The sequence below is a fragment of the Tachyglossus aculeatus genome, chromosome 3 (genome assembly GCF_015852505.1).
Source record: "Tachyglossus aculeatus isolate mTacAcu1 chromosome 3, mTacAcu1.pri, whole genome shotgun sequence".
In the NCBI taxonomy this organism is placed as follows: Eukaryota; Metazoa; Chordata; class Mammalia; order Monotremata; family Tachyglossidae; genus Tachyglossus; species Tachyglossus aculeatus.
In genome coordinates, this window is record NC_052068.1 from 46,103,850 (window position 1) to 46,126,531 (window position 22,682).

General features: G+C 39.9%; 1 protein-coding gene and 1 non-coding gene across 2 annotated transcripts in view; one reads left to right on the forward strand and one right to left on the reverse strand.

The window, feature by feature from the left end:
- Nucleotides 1-22,682, forward strand: part of CTNNA3 (catenin alpha 3) — a 1,398,597-nt gene that overhangs the window by 89,222 nt on the left and 1,286,693 nt on the right. Inside the window, exons 4-5 of the mRNA XM_038743931.1 lie at nucleotides 12,587-12,753; nucleotides 19,201-19,320. Of these exons, the coding sequence (XP_038599859.1) occupies nucleotides 12,587-12,753; nucleotides 19,201-19,320 (287 nt within the window). The remainder of the gene's footprint in view (nucleotides 1-12,586; nucleotides 12,754-19,200; nucleotides 19,321-22,682) is intronic.
- Nucleotides 5,857-5,996, reverse strand: LOC119926348. Its single transcript, XR_005450233.1, has one exon. It is a non-coding gene; the product is annotated as a small nucleolar RNA SNORA7 (small nucleolar RNA).

Sequence of the window (22,682 nt, forward strand, 5' to 3'; positions counted from 1 at the left end):
AGTCACTTAACTTCTCTGTGCCTCAGTTACCTGATCTGTAAAATGGAGATTAAGACTGTAAGCCATATGTGGGACAGGAACTGTGTGCACTCTGATTATCATGTATCTACCCTGTGAGCCCGTTATTGGTAGGGACCATCTCTATATGTTGCTGATTTGTACTTCCCAAGCACTTAGTACAGTGCTCTGCAGACAGTAAGCACTCAATAAATACAAATGAATGAACGAATGAATCTACCCCAGTGCTTAGAACAGTGTCTGGCACATGGTAAGGCTTAACAAATACCATAATAATTATTAACGTTATTATTATGAATCCCCATTTCACAGATGAGGTAACTGAGACAGAGAGAAGTTAAGTGGTTAGCCCAAGGTCACACAGCAGACAAATGGCAGAGCTGGGATTAGAACCCGGGTTCTTCTGACTCCCAGGACTGTGCTGTCTCGACTAATCAATCAATCAATCAATCAATCATATTTATTGAGCGCTTACTGTGTGCAGAGAACTGTACTAAGTGCTTGGGAAGTACAAGTTGGCAACATATAGAGACAGTCCCTACCCAACAGTGGGCTCACAGTCTAAAAGGGGGAGACAGAGAACAAAACCAAACATACTAACAAAATAAAATAAATAGAATAGATATGTACAAGTAAAATAAATAAATAAATAGAGTAATAAATATGTACAAACATATATACTTATATACAGGTGCTGTGGGGAAGGGAAGGAGGTAAGATGAGGGGGATGGAGAGGGGGGCGAGGGGGAGAGGAAGGAAGGGGCTCAGTCTGGGAAGGCCTCCTGGAGGAGGTGAGCTCTCAGTAGGGACTAGGCCACGCTGTTTCTGTATACCCAACGTACTGTATACCTACCACTGGATGATCCATGCAAAGGGATCAGGCGCAGATCTCCGTACGTGCGTCAGCATGGAGGGGTCAATCCTTTCCCTTCCTCTGTGTATAAATTCCGCCTTATTGAGTTTAAGGATTGCCAAGCATCCTTTTCAACCTTGGGAGAATAGTACTTTTCATTTCAAGAGCATCAGCACTTTTCCCTGAATGGATTAACATCTCTTACTGAGGGGTCAAGGCAGAACGTTTTCGCGTCTGTGCAGAAAATAAATATTATTTTCAGAAAGCTGACGGCAGGACACCGGCAGGGATGGAACTGGAGTGGAGTTAGGTACTTGGAATCCAAAAGGGTCTGACTGTCAAACAGATTTCTAGAGCCAGAGAGAAATTTCCTCAGTAGCCTGCCATCGATTTTATCATTTGCCCATGCCCCCAAGCACTCCCCGAAACTGAAATGAAGAAAATTTCCAGCTCGTCTGAAGAGAAACTGCTGGTAGCGGTGCTGAGCGTGTGAAGGGGCTGGTATTCCAAAGCATGAGTCCTTCCCACCCACTCTCTTGGGATCATAGCGTGGGATCGAGAGCAGGTGCACCTGCCTATCGCAAATGCCGCAGAGGGGCTGGGCAGAGGCGGCAGATGATCATGACTCCTATTAAAGCTCTTGGATCCTGGCAGGTTGGAGAGGAAGAGACTTTTTCAGAACTCTATACTAGGAAAGTTTCTTGATGATGGCAAATAGCTTTGGAGAAAAGATGACGATCGATATCATGAAGCGGTTGGAAAAGCAGACTGGCAGACGTAAACAGTGGAGGCAAATGTGAATCTGAATGATTTAGAGCAGTGGGCTAGTAGTGGGATCCCTGAGGTTTTGGGGGTAAGAAACTAATTTGGAAATTTTATAGCCAGTATCCTGACTGGGAGATTATAATAGTGACAATTATGCCTAACTTTGTACAAAATCACTGAGAAGTCATTAAAATGTAAACGTAACTCAGTAAAAATATTTTTACATTGTAAGATCATTGGACATTTACTCAGTGTGTTCCTTTGAGGAACTGAAGTTGATTTCAAAAATTTTATTTTCACTATCCCTATGGAGTGGATAAGAGGTTTATAAGCATTACCATTTTACTAATGAAGAAGTTATGACCAAAGCCAGGGCTGTATGAATCAGGTGTTTCCAAACTCTTCTGTATTGTTTGACTCTAAACTTTTAAAATAAGCCTTTTTAGGGGAAGTAGCATGATCTAGTGAAAAAAGCCATTGCCTGTAAATCAGAAGACCTGGAGTCTAATCCTGACCCTGCCACTTGCTTGCTCTGAGGGGTTAACTACTTTGTGCCTCAGTTTCCTCCTGTAAAATGGGGATTAAATACCTTTTCTCTCTTCCCATTAGACTGTGCTCCTCATGTGGGATAGGGAGTATGTCCAACTTGATTATCTTGTTTCTACCCCTAGTGCTTAATGTGTACCACAGTTATTATTTTTACTGTTATCCTCCGTGCTGTTTGTGTACAGGGAATTTAAGAAGGATAATCAGAATGTTGATTTGACCACTGTTAGCCAAGCAGATGACTTTTGCCTCAATGTGACAGAAACACGTGTTTAGAAGCAAAGGTGAAAACAAAAGTGAAAAATAAAAAGCAATTCATTCCCAGACAAAATGTCTGTTTGCTGACTTCACTGTTGCCTAGAAAACTGTACTCATTTAAGACACAAACAAAGGTTTGGAAGCAAGGGTGAAACCAATGGTAAAAAATGCAGTTTTCCTATCAGGGTTTTTGCTGTTCTTCAGAAATCTGCAGATTCAGCCAGTAAGCCCTTAAAGGGGTAGGTATCTGATTTTCACTCCAATCAATCAATCAATCAATCACTAAGTCGTGTTTACTGAGCACTTACTGTGCGTAGAGCACTGTACTAAGTGCATGGGAGAGTGCAGAATTGGTAGACGCTTTCCCTAGAGCAATGGCCTTGAAGTCGGATGGTCATGGGTTCTAATCCCGGCTCCGCCACTTGTCTGCTGTGTGGACTTGGACAAACCACTTCACTTCTCTGTGCCTCAGTTACCTTGTCTGTAAAATGGGATTAAGACTGTGAGCCTCTGTGGACTGTGTCCAACCTGACTAACTTGTATCAACCCCAGTTCTTAGTACAGTGCCTGGCACACAGGAAAAAACACTAAAAGAGAAGAGTTGGTAGACATGTTCCCTGCCTACAAGGAGCTTACAGTCTAGGGGACTTATAGCTTAATACCTTCATAAATACCATGATTGTTAAAATAGCATAAAAAGGAGGAAAAACAACCCCACCTTATTCTCTCCAATAATTCTTTAAAAGCATTTAGCTCAATTTACCCAGTCCTGCTTCATTCTAGCTCAGATGGAATAATTTGAAGTCAGAAGCTCTGCTCTTGATCTGTTTCTGTTCCTCAAAACCAACCCCAGATAGTTCACTGAATGGGCACAGTGAGCAGGATGAGGATTTAAGAAGTGGTTATGTATTTTTAAGGAAGTATGGTATTTTAGAGAAAATATTACTATTTTCCATAATCTAGCTTGATATTTTTATCTTCACTAATGCATTAAGCAATTCATATTCATAAAATTAGATACAAATGCTTATTAATTTTTGTGATAGTCATAAATTGAGCCTTTTAGAGAGTATTATTTAAGGACTTTTTCCCAATTTACATAATGTGCTGTAAAAAGGCACTTTCTATGAAGGGAGTTTTGGTTAATATAAGCTTTCGCTAATGGTTTACAGAGATAATTGTCACTATTGATATAATCATCAATGCTTTTTGCAATTTAATCAATTTACTACAATTTTGATAGTGGTGGTGAAGAGAACAAAGTTTATACTTTAGTAAAATATTTGAGTCATAGTGTTGAAACCTTAAGATGCTAACAAATCCCTGAAATGGATAGTGGCACGATATGGAACATGGAAAATAATTGGCGGTGTGGTGGTATGTATGAGCGGAATTGAGGTTGGGTTTCTTGCTCAATTTCCAGAACTGAAGCAGTTTTGAAGGAGGAATATTTGGCTATATTTTGAAAGATGGTATTGTGACTTGTCTAGCTACTGTAGTATTTTAGAAAATTGCTTAAGCCTTTCATTTCCCGTGGGTCATGTGATAAATTTAGCTTTATGCTTAATTAGAAGTCGGAGCATTCATCTCTGTCATGTTTTATGTCTTATAAAGGCGAGATTCTATAACTCTCTGTACAGGCGCTTCCCACAGTTTCAATTCCTTGGGGGTTATGTGTGGGCCAGGGCCCTAAATTGTGGCCGTCATCTCTATATAAGGAGCACCACCAGTTGTGGCAAATTTGACCTTATTGATGAGCAGTCATGCTGCTCTCAACGAGGTGGCATTTGAGAGGATAAATTTGCCAGACATTTATTGTCCTGATCACAGCTGTAGGGCCTGGATTCCCAGCAGGAAGCGGGCTGAATTCCTCTTTATTACCCAAGCTCCCTGTGGGTGAGGCTTTGTTAGGCTGATTAAAATTGAAAGCTGGTAATCTTATTTAAAACTAATCAAGGTGTACTTAAATGTAACTACCTCCATTCTCATTTCCTTCCATTTCTGGTCCATGCAAGGAATTTCCACTTAAGTCAAAGAGAACCAAACCATGGAGAAATTACACAGGATGTGTAGAGCGTGCAATGGAGTACCCAGTTCTAATATCCTCAGGCTAGAGGTTAGATATTGACATTTAGAACCAATCAGAGGAATTTTTCCATTTTTTTTTTCCCCTTGGAAGCCAAGCAGAGGGTTAAATTTTGTGAACTATGGGCATGGCCTCACTCTTTGGAGAATAGAAATTAATAGCCTGGACACCTTCTCTTACAACCCAGCATAATGAGCTTCTTTTAGTTGCTCTCAGTAAGTCAAAGGAATAAATCCCAATGTTCACTGGCTCAGCATAGCTCAGCTGGAAAGGCATAAATCACGGAGATTTGTCATTTTTCAGAAAGAAAAAGCAAAATGGAAAAAGTTTAAGATTATCATCCGGAGTAGAATGATGTTAAACGAAGGGCTTTTTTGAAAGATGAGGTAAAATGAGTAAAAGCACTAACATACAAATAAATTATTTTTCTGTGTCATTTTCACTTATAGAGCCCATCATCCTTTGGAGAGAATTAATCATCAAACAGTTTGGGGCAGCAATTTCTGTCCAGTAAATGCAACTATATATTTGTATAATTATTTTACTGTTTGATTTACAATATAGGATGCTGGTCCTCATCTTGGGGAGTGTAAATGCCTTTAAAAACATGACACATGCAATTATGTGAGTTCATGTTGCTGCAGGTAGTAGACACCTAAAAGTTTCTACCACAGGAATTTTGCCAGCAGAAAATGTCAGTCAGGAGGATTTGGATCAATTCAGATATATGTTCATAATGGCTTATTAAAGGAAAAACTTAGGGATATTAGAGATGTTAAGAAGGGTTTAGAATGTTTCACACATGGTAATTCCTTGAGGAATTATTCCAAGGGAGAAATTAGGGATGTTAGAATGGGCATTTCCAACTTCATAGACAGGCAATGATTTGCCATTTCATTGCCTGCAGCCACTCCCTTGGGCACTAAGCTTATTGACACTTAGATTTTTCTATCCTATGTATGACGAGCCCCTCTTGTGGAAAATTTACTTTTAAATCACTCTGCTTGAATGAGCAAACATGCCACATTGCTTATTATATTGCACTATGGGTGTATAGTTTCTAGAGCACAGACTGAAGTTGAAAAACTATTTATAGGTGCATGGTCTTGTCTTATGTTACTGAGTCATTTCCAACCCATAGAGACACCACGGACGCATCTCTGCCAGAACGCCCAGCTCTCCATCTGCAGTCATTTTGGTAGTGTATTCATAGAGTTTTCTTGGTAAAAATACAGAAGTGGTTTACCATTGCCGTCTTCCAAACAGTAAACTAGAGTCTCCACCCTCGATTCTCTAGCATGCCACTGCTGCCCAGCAAGGGTGAGTTTTGACTTGTAACAGATTGTTTTCCACTCGCTAGCCACCGCCCAAGCTAGGAATGGAATGGGTAGGCCTCTGCTTGACTCTCCCTCCAGTAGCTGAGACTGGTAGAGTCCTGGAAACTCTCCAGGTGAGAACCTGTAACAGGTACATGGTCCAATACTATTAATGTAATAGTTTTAATTTTTTTTTTCTTTTCCTGAAAAATTGTTCTGACACCAATCAGAATTTTCCTCTATAGGCCAAAGTCTATGGGACCTGTTGAGAAATCCACCATTGTATTAGGATGACGGTCCAGGCAATACACTGTCATTATTTAGGGCACAAAGAACTGGGCTGGATAGACCGTTGTCCTATCTTTGTATGGCATTTCTTATCTTCTTTGAGCCACGACTCTAATTCAGACACAAAATGAAACGTTCAGTAATGATTTTTTCCTCCAGTAGTCAGCTTTTAATGCCTGTCTAAGGAAACTAATTACCTAGAATGAACAGATAATGCATAGTGGTAGGAAAATATTAAATTAGTTGGTTTGTTCTTATGAGCAGTATTTAAAATGTTTTATATTTTTTCCCTGAGATTTCCCTAATGCACTTTAATTAAGGAAAAAGCCTTCATGTGCCTCTTCTTTTGCTTGTAATTTTTACAAATATATTGTACCCAGAGATCAGCAAATGAAATGGCACTTATGACTATCTTTCCAATGTTTATATTGTTATTTATACCATTATCAGTGATAGATATAAGTCGATATTTATATATATTTTTATAAAAGGGTTTGCTTGAGAGGGTTAGGATAATAATAATAATAATAATGGCATTTGTTAAGCACTTACTATGTGAAAAGCTCTATTCTAATCGCTGAGGGGGAGGTACAAGGTGATCAGTTTGTCCCACGTGGGGCTCACAATCTTAATCCCCATTTTGCAGATGAGGTAACTGAGGCCCAGAGAAGTTAAGTGACTTGCCGAAAGTCACACAGCTGACACGTGGCGGAGCCAGCATTAGAACCCATGACCTCTGGCTCTCAATCCCGTGCTCTTTCCACTGAGATTTTACCATAGTTTTACCATGCTCTCAAGGAGTTTAAGATCTAATGGGGGAAACAGGCAGATATCAATTTACCTACTGGGTTCGAATCCCGGCTCCGCCACCTGTCTGCTGTGTGACCTTGGGCAGGTCACTTCACTTCTCTGTGCCTCAGTTCCCTCATCTGTAAAATGGGAATTAAGACCGTGAGCCCCACATGGGACAGCTTGATCAGCTTGTATCCCCCCACCCCGGTGCTTAGAACAGTGCTCTGCACATAGTAAGCGCTTAACAAATGCCAACGTTATTATTATTATTACCTCCTACTTAGACTGTGTCCATCATTATTCACTCGCATCTCCTCCAGCACTTGGAACAGTGCTAGGCTCACAGTCAGTGCTTAAGAAATACTATAATTTATGGTTGGAACAAGGATTAAGACAGAGCTATAAATGATCAAAAACAAAAAAGTGACATTTTTAGAGGGCATTGTCAAAGGTGGGAGAGTCAAGGGTGAGGTACAGTTAGGAGGTTAGCTTGGGAGCAGCAAAGAGTGAAAACTGCGGTGTCGTGGGAGAAGAGAGTAGAAATGTAAGATGGAGACAGCTGGTGGAGAAGCCAGTGGTTACTGGAGAGATGAGGAGACAATTAGTGAAGCCCCTCGAAGCTGATGTTTAGAAGTTTCTTGTTTGTTATTTGAAATTTATCCATTTTTATTTATGTATTTATTTGTTGAAATTTATTTGTTGTCTTGGAGAAATTCCATTAGTCATTTTCTGTGTGTCCATTTGTAGATTGCTGTGGTGTAAAAATAAGTATGCTTTATTGAGTTACGTATTGTTCATGCCAAATCCCAAATATAAGGATTACTTCACCCCAAAATAAAGCACCAATGCCCTTAACATAAACGTTAATGCTTTTGCTCTGTAGTCATTCAATTGACCTCTCAGTTTCCTGTCTTCCTGGTCATCGATACCTAGATCTCTAGTCCTCACAGCTTCTTACCCTCAGGCAGGAATGAACTAAGAGCTCTCTTTTCCACGGCAACTTTAATAATTTACTCTCTCTCTGAGCCTTGGCCCCCCTATCTCATTTACTTCTGGTTAGCCAATGATGGCCTGCTTGATGTAGGAAGGGAATGCGACTGTTATATTGTTATACTGTACACTCCCAAGCACTTAGTACATTGCTCTGCACAAAGTAAGCTCTCAATAAATATGATTGACTGAATGAATGACTGACATAACTTTTCTGCATGTTCAGTCCCTCTACCTTCTGGACCAGACTCTTTCATTGTTAAGCTAAGCTCCCTAGCATAATAGCAACAGTGATAATAATAGTTATTGTAATATTTGTGCCAAGCACTGTACTGAATATTGGGGCAGATACAAGATAAACAGGTCAGTGCCAAGTACAGGACTTTTGTCCTTCATGGGACCTCAACAAATGTTTGATGATGATAGTGATAATGAGCAACCCTGGGCAAGGCACACTGTCATCTGCTATCACTGACATCTCATCATACTACCTTTGCAACATCGACACCCAGCAGTTTGGTGCTTGACCACGGCACTAGTCAATCAATTAGCGGTATTTATTTAGCACATACTGTGTGCAGAGAGCTGTACTAATAAGTGCCTGGGAAAATACAATATAATTGAGTTGGTAGATGTGACCCCTGCCCACAAAGAGCTTATAGCCACTAACAAATTCACCAACACACTCCAAGCCCTGTGGCAGTTTTGAACTCTCAAAAGATTTCAAGAGAAATAGTGAGGAGGGAGGGTCATTTCCAGGAAACCGCAGGGAATTCTGGCCAAAGTGACAGGAGAGAGGAGATGTAACGTGGCTACCACTGCAGGAAGGGGCTGGAATGGTTCCACAGCCCTACTGCATCAGATTCTCCAGAAGTCCTTATGGTGGCTTGCTCAACTGATAGCCAACCCATACATGCCTGGTGCTCATCGCAAAGTGTCTATCCAGATGCCTAAAGCCATCCAGGCCAACGTAAACCTTGGATAATCCCAGGATACCCCAAATTTGCTATAAATTTAGTGAACTCCCTAGTGCCATAGTTTTGAGATTTGGTGGTATTTTCTTGAGCTGAGAATTTGTAATATTGTGACAATTGTTTTGCAATAAGATCCAGAAATAAACCTGAAAATACCAGTTGTCTTCCCTAGTAGGCACTTAGAAAATCTATCCTCACCAGTTAGGAAAACCCTAAAAGAGTAAACATATTCCAAATTAAGAGCCTCAGGGAAGAGATGCTGCCAGAGATCCCTGTTTAGGGGCCTGACAAAGCAGTAACTGAAGCAAAAGTGGGTGCAGTACCTAAATTTATTTTCTGCCCCAACTTGAACTATGTCAAGGCTGTACATTGGACAGGAGGACCAGTTTATAGAATGTAGGGAAGGAGGAAGTACCCTAGCTAATTCATTCCTATTGCTGTCAAATAAATATTGCAGTCATTTAGTAACTATCATTTACTAACACTGACATAATTTAAAGGAGCAGTGAGGTCTAGTGGAAAGAGTATGAGTCTGGAAGTCAGGAGACCTGGGTTAATAATAATAGTTGTATTTGTTAAGCACTTATTATGTGCCAGGAACTGTACTAAGCACTGTGGTGGATACAAATAAATTGGGTTGACAAAGTCCTTGTAATGATGGCATTTATTAAGCACTTACTATGTGCAAAGCACCGTTCTAAGCACTGGGGAGGTGCACTTACTATGTGCAAAGCACTGTTCTAAGCACTGGGGAGGTTACAAGATGATCAGATTGTCCCATGTGGGGCTCACAGTCTTAATCCCCATTTTACAGATGAGGTAACTGAGGCACAGAGAAGTTAAGTGCCTTGCCCAAAGTCACACAGCTGACAACTGGTGGAGCAGGATTTGAACACATGACCTCTGACTCCAAAGCCCGGGCTCTTTCCTCTGAGCCACGCTGCTTGCCCCACATGGGGCTCAATCCCCAGTTTACAGATGAGGTAACTGAGGCACAGAGAAGTACAGTGACATGCCCAAGGTCACACAGCAGACAAGTGGCAGAACCAAGATTAAAACCCATGACCTTCGGACTCCCAGGCAAGTGCTCTATCCACTATACCATGCTTCTGACATTCTAATCCCAGCTCCCTTGTCTGCTGTATGACCTTGGGAAATCACTTAATTTCTCTGGGCCTCAGTTACCTCACCTGTAAAATGGGGATTAAGTCTGTGAGCCCTGTGTGGCACATGGACTGTGTCCAACTTGATTAGCTTGAATCTACCCCAGTGTACATAGTATAGTGTCTGGAGCATAGTCAGTGCTTAACAAATACCATTAAAATAACAATGATAATAATAATAGTAATAATTTTGTGTTAGTAAGTGATAGCTACTAAGTAAATATAATGTTCATTTTACATTTTAATGAATTACAGGTGGCCCACTATGTGAATCATGGCAGCCATGACCCCTATGCAATTCAGAGTGGGAAATGAAGTGTGTAAATGAAACAGAATTAGACACAAGGGTAAAAGTGGAAGGCTGTTGGGAGTGAGTAGACTGTGAGCTTCTTGTGGGAAGGGAACGTATCTATCAACTCTGTTATAGTGGATGCTTCCAAGCACTTATACAGTACACTTCACACATGGTAAGCACTCAATGAATATGATTAATTGATTGATTAAAGAAGAGAACATCTATAAAGTTTGGAATATCAATAGTAGGATTGAATCTGAGGTTTGAGGAAAAGGAACTCTGGGGATGAAGGCACCGTGGTCTAGTGGATAGGGCATGGACCCGGGAATCAGTGGACTTGGGTTTTAATCCTAAATCCACCACTTTCCCAATGTAAATCCCTGGATAAATCACTTAATTTCCCCATGTCTCAGTTCTCTCATCTGTAAAATGGGGATTCAATACCTGTTGTCCCTCCTGCTTAGACTATGAACCCCATGTCGGACAGGGATGGTGTCCAACCTGTTTATCTTGTATCTACCCCAGTACCTCAGTACAATATTTGGCACAAATATTATTATTATTATTATTATTATTATTATTGCTATTATTATGTCAGGGAGCTTAGCTGAACAATGGAAGAGTTTGGTTCAGAAGGTTGAGGGGCTGAGCATGCAGAAAAGTTACAAGTCAGTCATTCATTCAGTTGATTGTATTTATTGAGTGCTTACTGTGTGCACAGCACTGTACTAACTGCTTGGGAGTGTACACTATAACAATATACCTAGTCATTAAATGGTCAGTATTATGGAATGCCTGTTTCAGATGCTGAATATATCTGTTAGAACAAGTGTGCTCCTCTTTCCTTTCAGTTAAACCTTGTAACAGAACAGGATCAACTGCCTTATAATTCCCTTGACTTTTATGCAAAAGACAACATACAGCACAGGGCTAGAAATACCAGAGGTGTCATGGTTCTGGATGGATGGCATATGTTAATGGTCTTTTTGTAAGCGATTTCTACTAACCCACAGTCTGATTCTATTTCCAGCTGTTTCTAAAATTCGCCGATGTATCAATCATCTAATCATGAGAAGAGATTAAAAAAATCAGATAAACCAAAATATATGAATAGCTTATCTCCTTTGTGCTGGTCAGATATCCAACCTACTCAGAAAATATGCATTTTTCATCTCAAGAATATGCCTGTGAATTAAAAACATGGAAGGAGACCTTGAACTTCATCTCTTGAAAATACTGGACAAGTTTGGGTTATTGTACTTAAAAGTCAAAGGAATACTTCAAATCTGTTATCCTTCATTATTAAAGGAATTTCATGACCAGTAGCATTTTAATGTTTCCTAGTACTCTGGGAAAGTAAAAATAATTGGTGTTATTTCTTTAAGTTGAAATGTTGAATAGATATCAAGAAAAATTGAAATGCTTTATTAAAAATGAATGTGACATTTCTCCTGCACCAGTCTGGTGTAGAAAACATCATTTTTCTTTTATAAATGCAGGATCCAATTATTTTATCCACATTGAGACAGTAATTCTATAGTAAACCTTCATTAGAGAGTTGATGTCTAATCTGGCTATTTTATAGGACAAACCTGTTTTTGCTACCCATTGAATTGGAAAGTGACTCAGTGAAAGACGTGTATCCTACCTACTTTTGAAAACCTAATGATTTCACCTGTATATATGTATATATGTTTGTACATACTCTATTTATTTATTTATTTTACTTGTACATATATATTCTATTAATTTTATTTTGTTAGTATGTTTGGTTTTGTTCTCTGTCTCCCTCTTCTAGACTGTGAGCCCACTATTGGGTAGGGACTATATATGTTGCCAACTTGTACTTCCCAAGCCCTTAGTACAATGCTCTGCACACAGTAAGCGCTCAATAAATATGATTGATTGATTGATTGATTTCCAATTAAGGATTTTGTAATGAAATCTATCACACAAATGAGTCAGCAGTTCAAGCAGTTGACGGTGATATCATTGGATAATGTTAAAAGATAGAACCTACTGAGTACAGTTTGTAGGAAGATGGTTAACTTCTGCTCCTTAAATACCAAGTCATTTATCTAAAATAAATAACAGTTTGTTTTTTTAGCAGGAGGAAATGTGCTATACAGTGATAGTATTTTATTATTATGTCTTAAAATTAATGATATGGGAAACTAGGGTGGCTGATAAATACTGAAATTGAGACCTAATGCTTAATTGATTTGGGGCCTATGCTTTGCAGGTGAGGCTCTGAAGTTGTCAGCAGGAAGATTTACAGATGATCCCTGTTTTCTACCCAAAAGAGAGGCAGTGGTCCAAGCGGCTCGAGCCCTGCTGGCTGCAGTTACTAGACTGCTCATCCTCGCAGACATGATTGACGTCATGTACCTGTTGGAGCACTTATCAGCAGTAAGTAGAACCGGCATAGATCTACCTGTCACTGTTGAACGCTGTTGTGATATTCTACGGTTAGCTCAATTTACCCTGATATCTCTAGGCTGTAAGCTTCCTCTCTACACTCGGTGTAAGCTCACTGTGGAGCGGGAACATGTGAACTAACTCTCTTGTTTTATACTTTCTCAAGCACTTAGTACAGTGTTCTGCACGTAGTAAGTGTCCAGTCAATGCCATTGATTGATTGGGTTAGATCTCAAACAGATCTTGAACAAAACATTCAGCATTTTTTGGTCCTAAGGGATGGGAATATAATTTTTGTCTAGGGAGAGACTGTAACCAAGAGCCAGTTTATGAAGATAATTATAATAATTATGATATTTGTTAAGCGCTTACTATGTGCTAAGCATTGTTCTAAGTGCTGGGGTAGGTACAAGGTAATCAGGTTGTCCTACGTGGGGCTCACACTTATAATCATCATTTTACAGATGAGGTAACTGAGGCACAGAGAAGTTATTTGACTTGCCCAAGGTCACACAGCAGACAAGTGGGGGAGGTGTGATTAGAACCCATGTCCTCTAACTCCCGAACCCGTGCTCTTTCCACTAAGCCAAACTGTTTCTTGTTGGGATGCTGGAAGAACTGATGGACTGTTGCTTAGGAATTCCCTGAGAGAAATGTATCATAATTAAGCCTGGGTGAACAGTATTTCTTTTTTTTTTTTTGCTAGTGGTGCAATCCACCTTCCTGCTCCTCAAGTGCAAACAATTCAAACTCTGTATTGAAAGACCCTGAATCCTTAAAGATGAAATTAGAATCATAACCTTAGCTCGCATAGGACTAAGTTACCATTCCTCCACCTTTGGCTAAGTAGGTCAACACGTGTTAATTCTAGAGGAGCTGTTTTATTCCAGATCTTCAGAATATTTTACATCAGCTCATTATGAGCCAATATATGCTATGATCTTATTTAAGTCCACATCCTTGCGGAGTGGAAAGGTAGCAAGAAGAAGTTCTGGCTTTGTTTTGCTCCATAAACAAATTAAATTTCGACTTAGTAAAAATATGCTTTTCATTAGATTCCTCTTTTTGGGGCTAATTGATTTGATAAGGCAGATTGAAACACTAATAGTGTCCAAGTTGATAAGGGGTTTCTTGTAGTGCCTATTTCAGGATCCTTTCATCTCTGTCAATAAACACATTTAGCCTTTCCATAAAATTACCTACCTCATTAAACAAAAGCTTGCTTTATTTGATTGAACTTATTATTAAATTCTTTTTTTCTCAAGTAGCTGATCTAAACACATCCTTTGCATTTATAGCTTCATGATTCTTGTTTATATCTAAATGTCCAAAATGAGTGATTTGTTCTCTGATGTCTTTTCTGCTGAAACTTGGGTATTGACAAAAGAATGACTCCTCTCTAATAAAAGATTACTTTAAAATTAGGTGTTTACTATGGATGTACATAAGAAATACTGGCTCATTAGACAAGTAATGATGGTAAAAGTGAATGGGCATGCCCAAAACACACTATCAGACAATCTTCAAGACTGTAATCTTGGTTGTCCATCCAGCCCCACATCAAACAGAAACTCAGTACAAGTAGCTTCAAGCACTCAATCAGCTCACCCCTCCTACCTTACCTCACTGATTTCGTATTACAACCTACACACTTCACATCTTTAACTCCAACTTACTCACTGTACCTTGATCTTGTCTATCTTGCTGCCGACACCTTGCTCACATCCTCCTTCTGGTCTGGAATTCCCAATGCCAATTATTATTATTTATCTACAATATACTAACACTCTCCCCACTTTCAGGGCCTTATTAATCATACCTTTTCTAAGAGACCTTTGCTGTCTAAGTCTCATCTCCTATCCTCCCTCTCCCTTCTGCATCACCTATGCACTTGGCTGTGTATGTACACTTTAAGCACTTGATAGTCACCCATTCTCTCTCCCTAGTGCTTATATACATAGCTGTAATTTATTTTAATGTCTTTCTCCCCTTTTAGACTGTAAACTCCCTATGGGCAGGGAATGTGTCTACCAACTCTATGGATATTGACTCCCCCAGGTGCTTAGAACAGTGCTGTGCACCCAATAAGTCCTCAATACATATAATTGATTGAATCAATCAATCATATTTATTTAGGATGGAGCATGAGGAGTCCAGTTTTGGACCCAGCTGAGCTTGAGGCAGTAGTAGAACATCCATGTAGAGAAGCAGCATGGCTCAGTGGAAAGAGCACGGTTTTGGGAGTCAGAGCTCATGGGTTCTAATCCCGGCTCCTCCACTTGTCAGATGTGTGACTTTGGGCAAGTCACTTAACTTCTCTGTGCCTCAGTTACCTCATCTGTAAAATGGAGATTAAGACTGTGAGCCCCATGTGGGACAATCTGATTACTTTGTATCCCCCTGCGCTTAGAACAGTGCTTGGCACACAGTAAGTGCTTAGCAAATGCCATCATTATTATTATTATAATATTCTGGAATTGTGAGATTGTAGAGGAAGAGAGAGGACAGTGCTTGAGTTAGATTTGGGAGTCATCCCGATAGAGGTGGTATTTGAAAAAATTGGGGAGCTGATGAGCTCTCGAAGGCAGTGAATGTAAATTGAGAAGAGGACCCAGAATAGAGCCTTGGAAGTGACCCACAGTTTTCTAACTGGTGAGTAGCTTTGATCCTCTACAATCCAGTTTCTGCCTGCTTCACTCACCCTAGATGTCCTTTGAAACAGATCTCTCCAAGGTTACCAATGGCCACCTTGTTGATGAAAGTAGAAGACTGTATCCTAATCTTGCTCAGCCTCTCACCTGCCTTTGACACTGGGGACCACCCCCTTCTTCTGGGAACACTACCAAACTTTGCTTCACACTCACAGTTCTCTTCAGGTTCTCTTTCTACCTCGCGGCTGCTTCTTCTTGGCCTATTTTGCTAGCTCCTTCTTTGCCTCCTACACATTTAAGGAGCTTGGACTGGCATAGGAAGAGGGAAATGGACCATAACTGAATAGTGAAGTGGGGTTCAGAGAAGGATTTTTTAGGTTACTGGAGACATGGGTATGAATGGCAAAGATTACCTACCCCTGCTAGTGTCAGGAGCTAGGGGAACCTCTGTCACTTTCCTTCTACCCAATCTTTCTTCCAGATGAAACATTTCCAGTTGCTGCAAGTGGGCAGAAGAGAACTCAGTAATTAGTTATCTCAACTCTGATTTAGCCTGTAACTACCAAAGCAAGGTGGGCTAATTTTACAAAGTTTCTCTTCAACATTGTTGATATTTCCTGGATAATTTTGGTGAAAAAAACACACCACTGCATCTATTATGTTACATTATTACGCTTACATATTGCAGTCCTTTAAACCCCTTTAAAATGCTGCTAGTCACCAATGCTCCATGCTCATCTTCTAGAAGGCAGTGAACTTAACAGTTGCCATCAGGGAGATGAAAGTTCTCTTTTCCTCCTTTTGCATCCAAAGTTCTAAACTCTGTTGAATTTACATAAATCGAAATCAGCATATTTGATCACTGAATCAAGCTAAATTTCCCAGCTTTCTTCCATTTGCTTCTCAGTTTACTCTTCAAGCCCACATCTTTTCCCTGAACTCAGTGGATGTGTAATTAGTATGAAACACCAACACCATTGCTTGAATTTTTTTTAACTTATGTTAGGGGTAAAGAAAAGAACTCTACTAGGAAACAAGGAATGATGAGACAAATCAGTCTTCCCTTAGCAACCTCTTGTCTCACCGTGGAGTAACCTTTAAGTAACAGGACAAGAGACTGTTGCTACCACTGTCACTAGAGTTTTTGATATTTTAAAGGAGTATTAATTCCTTCAATGGCAGAACAGGTAGAACGAAAAAAAATAGTTCATTATAGTGTATTCATTGAGCATAATCTAGTGATAATCCAACAGAGTGCTGAGAAATTAAACAGCAAGGTTTGTAAATTCCTCCTAATTCACCTGACCTAAATTGGGATACTCAATGAGGCAGTGGCTGAAAAATAAAACTTCAATTAAAAGAGGACAAAAAAACTTTCAAAGTCACTTGCAGAATTGTGCCATGAGATTAGTATGTTAGGCAGGGTGGACTGTTGAAAGCTACTTCGCTCTAGGTGAGCTCAAGGTTGAAGGGACAAGATTTTAGTCCTATTGCAGCATTCTTCTAATTGTTATTAATAGTAATGATAATAATAGTTCAGCACTTACTCTGTGCTAAGCACTGTACTAAGTAAGCACTGAGGTTGATGTAAGAGAATCAGGTTGGGGCTCACAGTCTAAGGGGGAGGGAGAACAGGTAGCGAATAACCAATTTGTAGACTAGGAAACTGAGGCCCTAAGAAGTTAAATGACTTATCCAAGGTTACACAGAAGGCAAGTGACAGAGCTGGGATTAGAACCCAAGTCACCTGAGTCTCAGTACTGTTCTCTGTTCATTAGGCCATACTGCTTTTTTATGTTATTTGTTGAATGTTTACTATGTGCTATGTGCAGTACTAAGCACTGGAGTAGATATAAAATAATCAGGTTGGACCCAGCTAGGGCCCACAGTCTTAATCCCAATTTTACAGATGAGGAAACTGAGGCCCAGAGAAGTTGAGTGACTTGCCCAAGGTCACACAGCAGATAAGTGGCAGAGCTTGGATTAGAACCCAAGTCCTCTGACTCCCATGCCTATGCTCTTTCCAATAGGCCACACTGTTTCTCACTATTACTTTGCAGGGTGAACTTCAGTAATTCATTCCTTGCCCATCATCTCCATTTTCTTATCTTCAAAATAAGACTGCTATTTTTTATCTGTTTTCCGCTCTCTTCTCCAGTTATTCCTAGGGGCATTGGACAGGGCAGGCTATAACATATCTCCCACCTGTATTTTATTATTATTATTATTTTATAATAAAAGTTTAATATTTTAAAAGACATGATAAAGGAGTGCACTTCAGAATTTAATACTTTTTAAAAAATTGAAAGTCTCCCAATAGGCAATTGCTTGACAGCACAGTCAAGTCAAATACAGGCAAGTAGAGATTGAGGAAATATGTGAAATAATTATGAATTAAATGGTAATTGTTTGTAAACTACATTCCTTGGTATTTTCTGCTGTGAACTCTGGGTGGTATGTTTTGACTTGGAAAAATAACCCAATAACTCAATTTCAGGGACCTCTTTTTACTTGATTAATTATTAGTAGCAGGACAATAAAGATCCTGTAATCTACTGCAATTTATCTCATCAGCATCTATCCAGCATGTATCTTAAAAAGGGAATGTGAGAAGGAGCAAGCATTCTGATTCAGCAGAAATGATTTCATAACTCATCTGCGTGGGGAAGCAGAAATGAAAAACTGTTTAGGGAACATACTGCATATGCTTTAATCATCAAAAGTCTGCTTTTTTTTTCTTTTTCAAAATGAGTGAACTAATAGACTTTTGTGACTGGAGCCAGCTGTGGGACCTACTCTGCATAAATGTCTCTTTAGGAACAAGTATGAGTCCATTCCCTTACCACAAAATATCACGAGATCAACCACTTTTTTCATAAATTGTGTGTTTCTGTAATTGAAATTTGCGAGTTCTTTGAATGGTTCTCCCCGAAGCTTTCCTAGTGTGATGTGAAATATTACATTCAATATGATTAATTCTTTTAAAGCTTCAGTGCATATTAAAATGTGAAGGTACTTTTTCAGAGAACCTATCTACCATCTTCGTTGTATTATATGCTCCCAAATGCATAACACGGACTCTGTACACAGTAAATGCTTATTAAATGAGATTGACTGATTAATGAACTAGATTTTTTGGCAAAGGGGCCTCAAAATTACTTCTCATTCTAATTCAAATGTTATCAATCCATACACACGAGAAGCAGCATGGTCTAGTGGAAAGAGCCCACACCTGGGAGTCAGAAGGATCTGGGGCTCTGCCAATTGCTTGCTGTGTGACCTTGGGCAAGTCACTTCACTTCTCTGTACCTCAGTTTCCTCAATTGTAAAATGAGGATTAAATCTGTTCTCCTCTTAGACATCGAGACCCACGTGGGACAGGGACTGTGCCTGACCTATATAACTTGTACTGAACCCAGCGGTTAGAACAATGTTTGACACCAAGTAAGGGCTTAACAAACACCATAAAAATTAAAAAAAAAATAAAATTAAAAATAACCATAGTATTTTATGCTTATATAATGACTGCCAGTGCTTTGCATTCGTTTTAAAATCTTGCAAAACCTTGCAAGTTAGGGAGGTAAATATTGGTCTTCTTGTTTTATAGATGGAGGAAACTGAAAAATCGAGACTGCAACCTGTAAGCTTCCTGTGAGCAGGGTCAGCCTGTTGTACTTTCCCAAGAGCTTTAGTACAGTGTTTGCACACAGTAAATTATCAATAAATGCCATTGATTCATTGATTTATATCTGACTGGCAAAACATATGTTTGTTTTTACAATTACAGTTTCAAAAGACATTTGAATCTCTTAAAAATGTGTCCAATAAATCTGATCTGCGGAAGACTTATCAGAAGCTCGGAAAGGACCTGGAGAATCTGGATTATTTAGCCTTTAAACGTCAACAGGTAAGAATAAGGGAAATTGCAGTTTAATAGAAAGTTGAGACTCTTGGACCTTGGCGGTGAGGTTGTGTTTTTATGTTTTGAATTAGTGAAAAGGCACATGGGAGAAGAACAAACCGCATGAATGGTTACATTTAAAATTAAGAATAAAACAAAGTAATTATGTAGAGCTGCAATATATGAATTGAGGATGGGGAGAAGCAGTGTGGCTCAGTGGAAAGAGCACGGGCTTTGGAGTCAGAGGTCATGGGTTCAAATCCCGGCTCCGCCAACTGTCAGCTGTGTGACTTTGGGCAAGTGACTTCACTTCTCTGGGCCTCAGTTACTTCATCTGTAAAAAGGGGATTAAAACTGTGAGCCCCCCGTAGGACAACCTGATCACCTTGTAACCTCCCCAGCACTTAGAACAGTGCTTTGCACATAGTAAGCGCTTAACAAATACCATCATTATTAATATTAAGCAGGGTGGCTTAGTGGAAAGAGACCAGGCATGGGAGAAAGAGGACCTCTGCCTGGCTCTGCCACTTGCCTGTTGAATGACCCTGGGCAAGTCACTTAGCTTCCCTGGCCACAGTTTCCACATTTTTTTTAAATTTTTATAATGGCATTTATTAAGTGCTTACTATGTGCAAAGCACTGTTCTAAGCGCTGGGGAGGTTACAAGGTGATCAGGTTGTCCCTCGTGGGGCTCACAGATTTAACCCCCATTTTCCAGATGAGGTAACTGAGGCACAGAGAAGTTAAGTGACTTGCCCAAAGTCACACAGCTGACAATTGGCAGAGCCAGGATTTGAACCCATGACCTCTGACTCCAAAGCCCGGACTCTTTCCTACTGAGCCACGCTGCTTCTCCACATCTGTAAAATGGGGATTCAATACCTAATCTCCCTCATACTTAGAATGTGAACCCTGGCTTGGGACAGGGACTGTGTCTGACCTGGCTACCTTCAGTCAACCCCAGGGCCTAATACAGTGCTGGCACATAGTAAGCGCTTAACAAATATCATGACTAATTATCTAGCTTCAACTTTGAAATTGAAATTAAAGAGCGTGGCATAGTGGTTAAGGCATGGACCTGGGAATCAGAAAGTCATGGGCTCTAATCCCAGCTCAGCCACTTGTCTGCTGTGTGACCATGGGCAAGTCACTTCACTTCTCTGTGCCTCAACTATCTCATCTGTAAAATGGGGATTGAGACTGTGAGCTCCACGTGGGAGAGGGACTGTGTCCCACCCGATTTGTTTGTATCCACCGCAGTGCTTAAAAGTGCCTAGCACATAGTAAGCACTTAACAAATACCACAGTTATTATTGTTATTGAATAGGGTGGTTTGGGAAGTAGGTAGAGTTTAGCAGAGCTGCAGTATATGAATTGAGGATGGGGAGAAGCAGCGTGGCTCAGTGGAAAGAGCCTGGGCTTTGGAGTCAGAGGTCAGGGGTTCAAGTCCCGGCTCCGCCAATTGTCAGCTGTGGGACTTTGGGCAAGTCACTTCACTTCTCTGGGCCTCAGTTCCCTCATCTGTAAAATGGGGATTAAGACTGTGAGCCCCATGTGGGACAAACTGATCGCCTTGTAACCCCCCAGCGCTTAGAACAGTGCTTTGCACATAGTAAGCACTTAAAAATACCATTATTATTATTATTATTTATCTAGAAATTGAAACACATTGTGCTCCTCATCTAAGCAAATAAGAGCTAGAGATCTAAAAAGGAATTATTGAAAACTTTCTTTCCTTCCCCCTCCATAAAATTACAATCAAAACTCCCGAGGTCTTTTGCAGTGTTTGGGTTAGAATAAAAACTTTCTGATATTACGATTTGAACGTTTCACGTTTAGCATTTGTATTTGTAAATCTGGTGAATAGTTAGAAGGTTAAAATTTTGAGATTTTGCATTCTAGAAAACCGGAAGTTGTTACCTGTTTTCTGAAACCAGTGATTATTTAATCCGAGCCCAGTTCGATCAACCGAAAACTCTTCCAAACGGGGAAAAAATTTGGCAAAAAGCTGCCCTACAAGCCGAACTCGATTTGGTGGCTATTTTAGCTTCCATTCATAGACTCTAGTCTCAAGCCATTCTGTTAAAAAGTACTGCAGCTCTGGGGCTAGAGTTTTCTTGCTGGATCTGCCGTATTTTCCAGCCACCAGATGTCAGGGTTGTCAAGTGTTTTCTTGTGTTAACTGTTTAATCTTTTGAGAACTGCTAGATATTTAAATAAAAAAGTATTATTAGACTGCATGAAATTCGATAATGTTTCCACTGATTGACGGCAACTACAGGATGACTGATGGACTTGTTTGTGGGTGCGAGCCTTTGGTTTGTTACGTGAATTTACTGTTGCGACGGTTGTTGCTTTCTGTAACACCGGGGTGGTTTGTAAGTTCCCTCCTAATGGATGTACACTTTCAGAAAGCAAAAAATTCTACTCTTACTCATAAACCCATTATTGTGAATTATAGACGCTGTAGACTGGGTGGTTGGAAAATTGAACTGAGAAGAAAGACCTGACTTTTCTAGTCTCTTCTCCACTATTCCTTGTGGAGGTTATTAAGCCTTCTGTTTTCTCATATGTCTATTTCGTAAGATACTTTGAGCACAAATTATGTAATATATGTGAAAGACTTTTCAGTTTAGGAAGGAAAGAGCCATAAAAATAGGGAGTATTACAACTAATAATTCAGAGACTCAAAGAGGATTACTAAAACGAATTAGATATTCTGCTCCCAAATTCTGCTAGATAGTTATGTATATGTAGTTCAGACAAGGAAACAGACCCTAGGAATAGGACTCTTTCTGAATTAGAGACTTTGCCTTTTTGTTTCTTGAACACCCATTTACTCTCTCAAGCATGTATTAAATAGGGGAAGGTTTGGATGACCACTAAAAATAAATGATGATGGTATTTGTTGTCAGGCAGTGTGTACCAGACACTGTACTAAGTGCTGGATAATTATGGCATTTGTTAAGCACTTACTACATGCCAGGTGCTGTACTAAGCACTGGGCTAATACAAACAAATCAGGTTGGACCCAATCCCTATTCCACAAAGGTCTCACAAGCTCAAATTCTGGACGTCATTTTGCCAACCCAACCCACAGTACCAGACAGGAGACAGATCATCTGAAAATAGACAATCCGGTAAAAAAAAACTGATGAATTGCAAAGATGGGGATAGAAATCCTTGCCCTGTCTCATCTTCACTGAGACATTTCAAGATATAGCTACAAAGAAGTGTTCTTAGTGGACTGTTGTTTGAAAAGCTATATTTTACAGAACTACTGTTATGGGTATCCTTATCTTCGTTCATTGTTATTCTTTCTGCAAACATTTATAGAACATTCACTGTTTGGCTTTGTACGAGGTGTT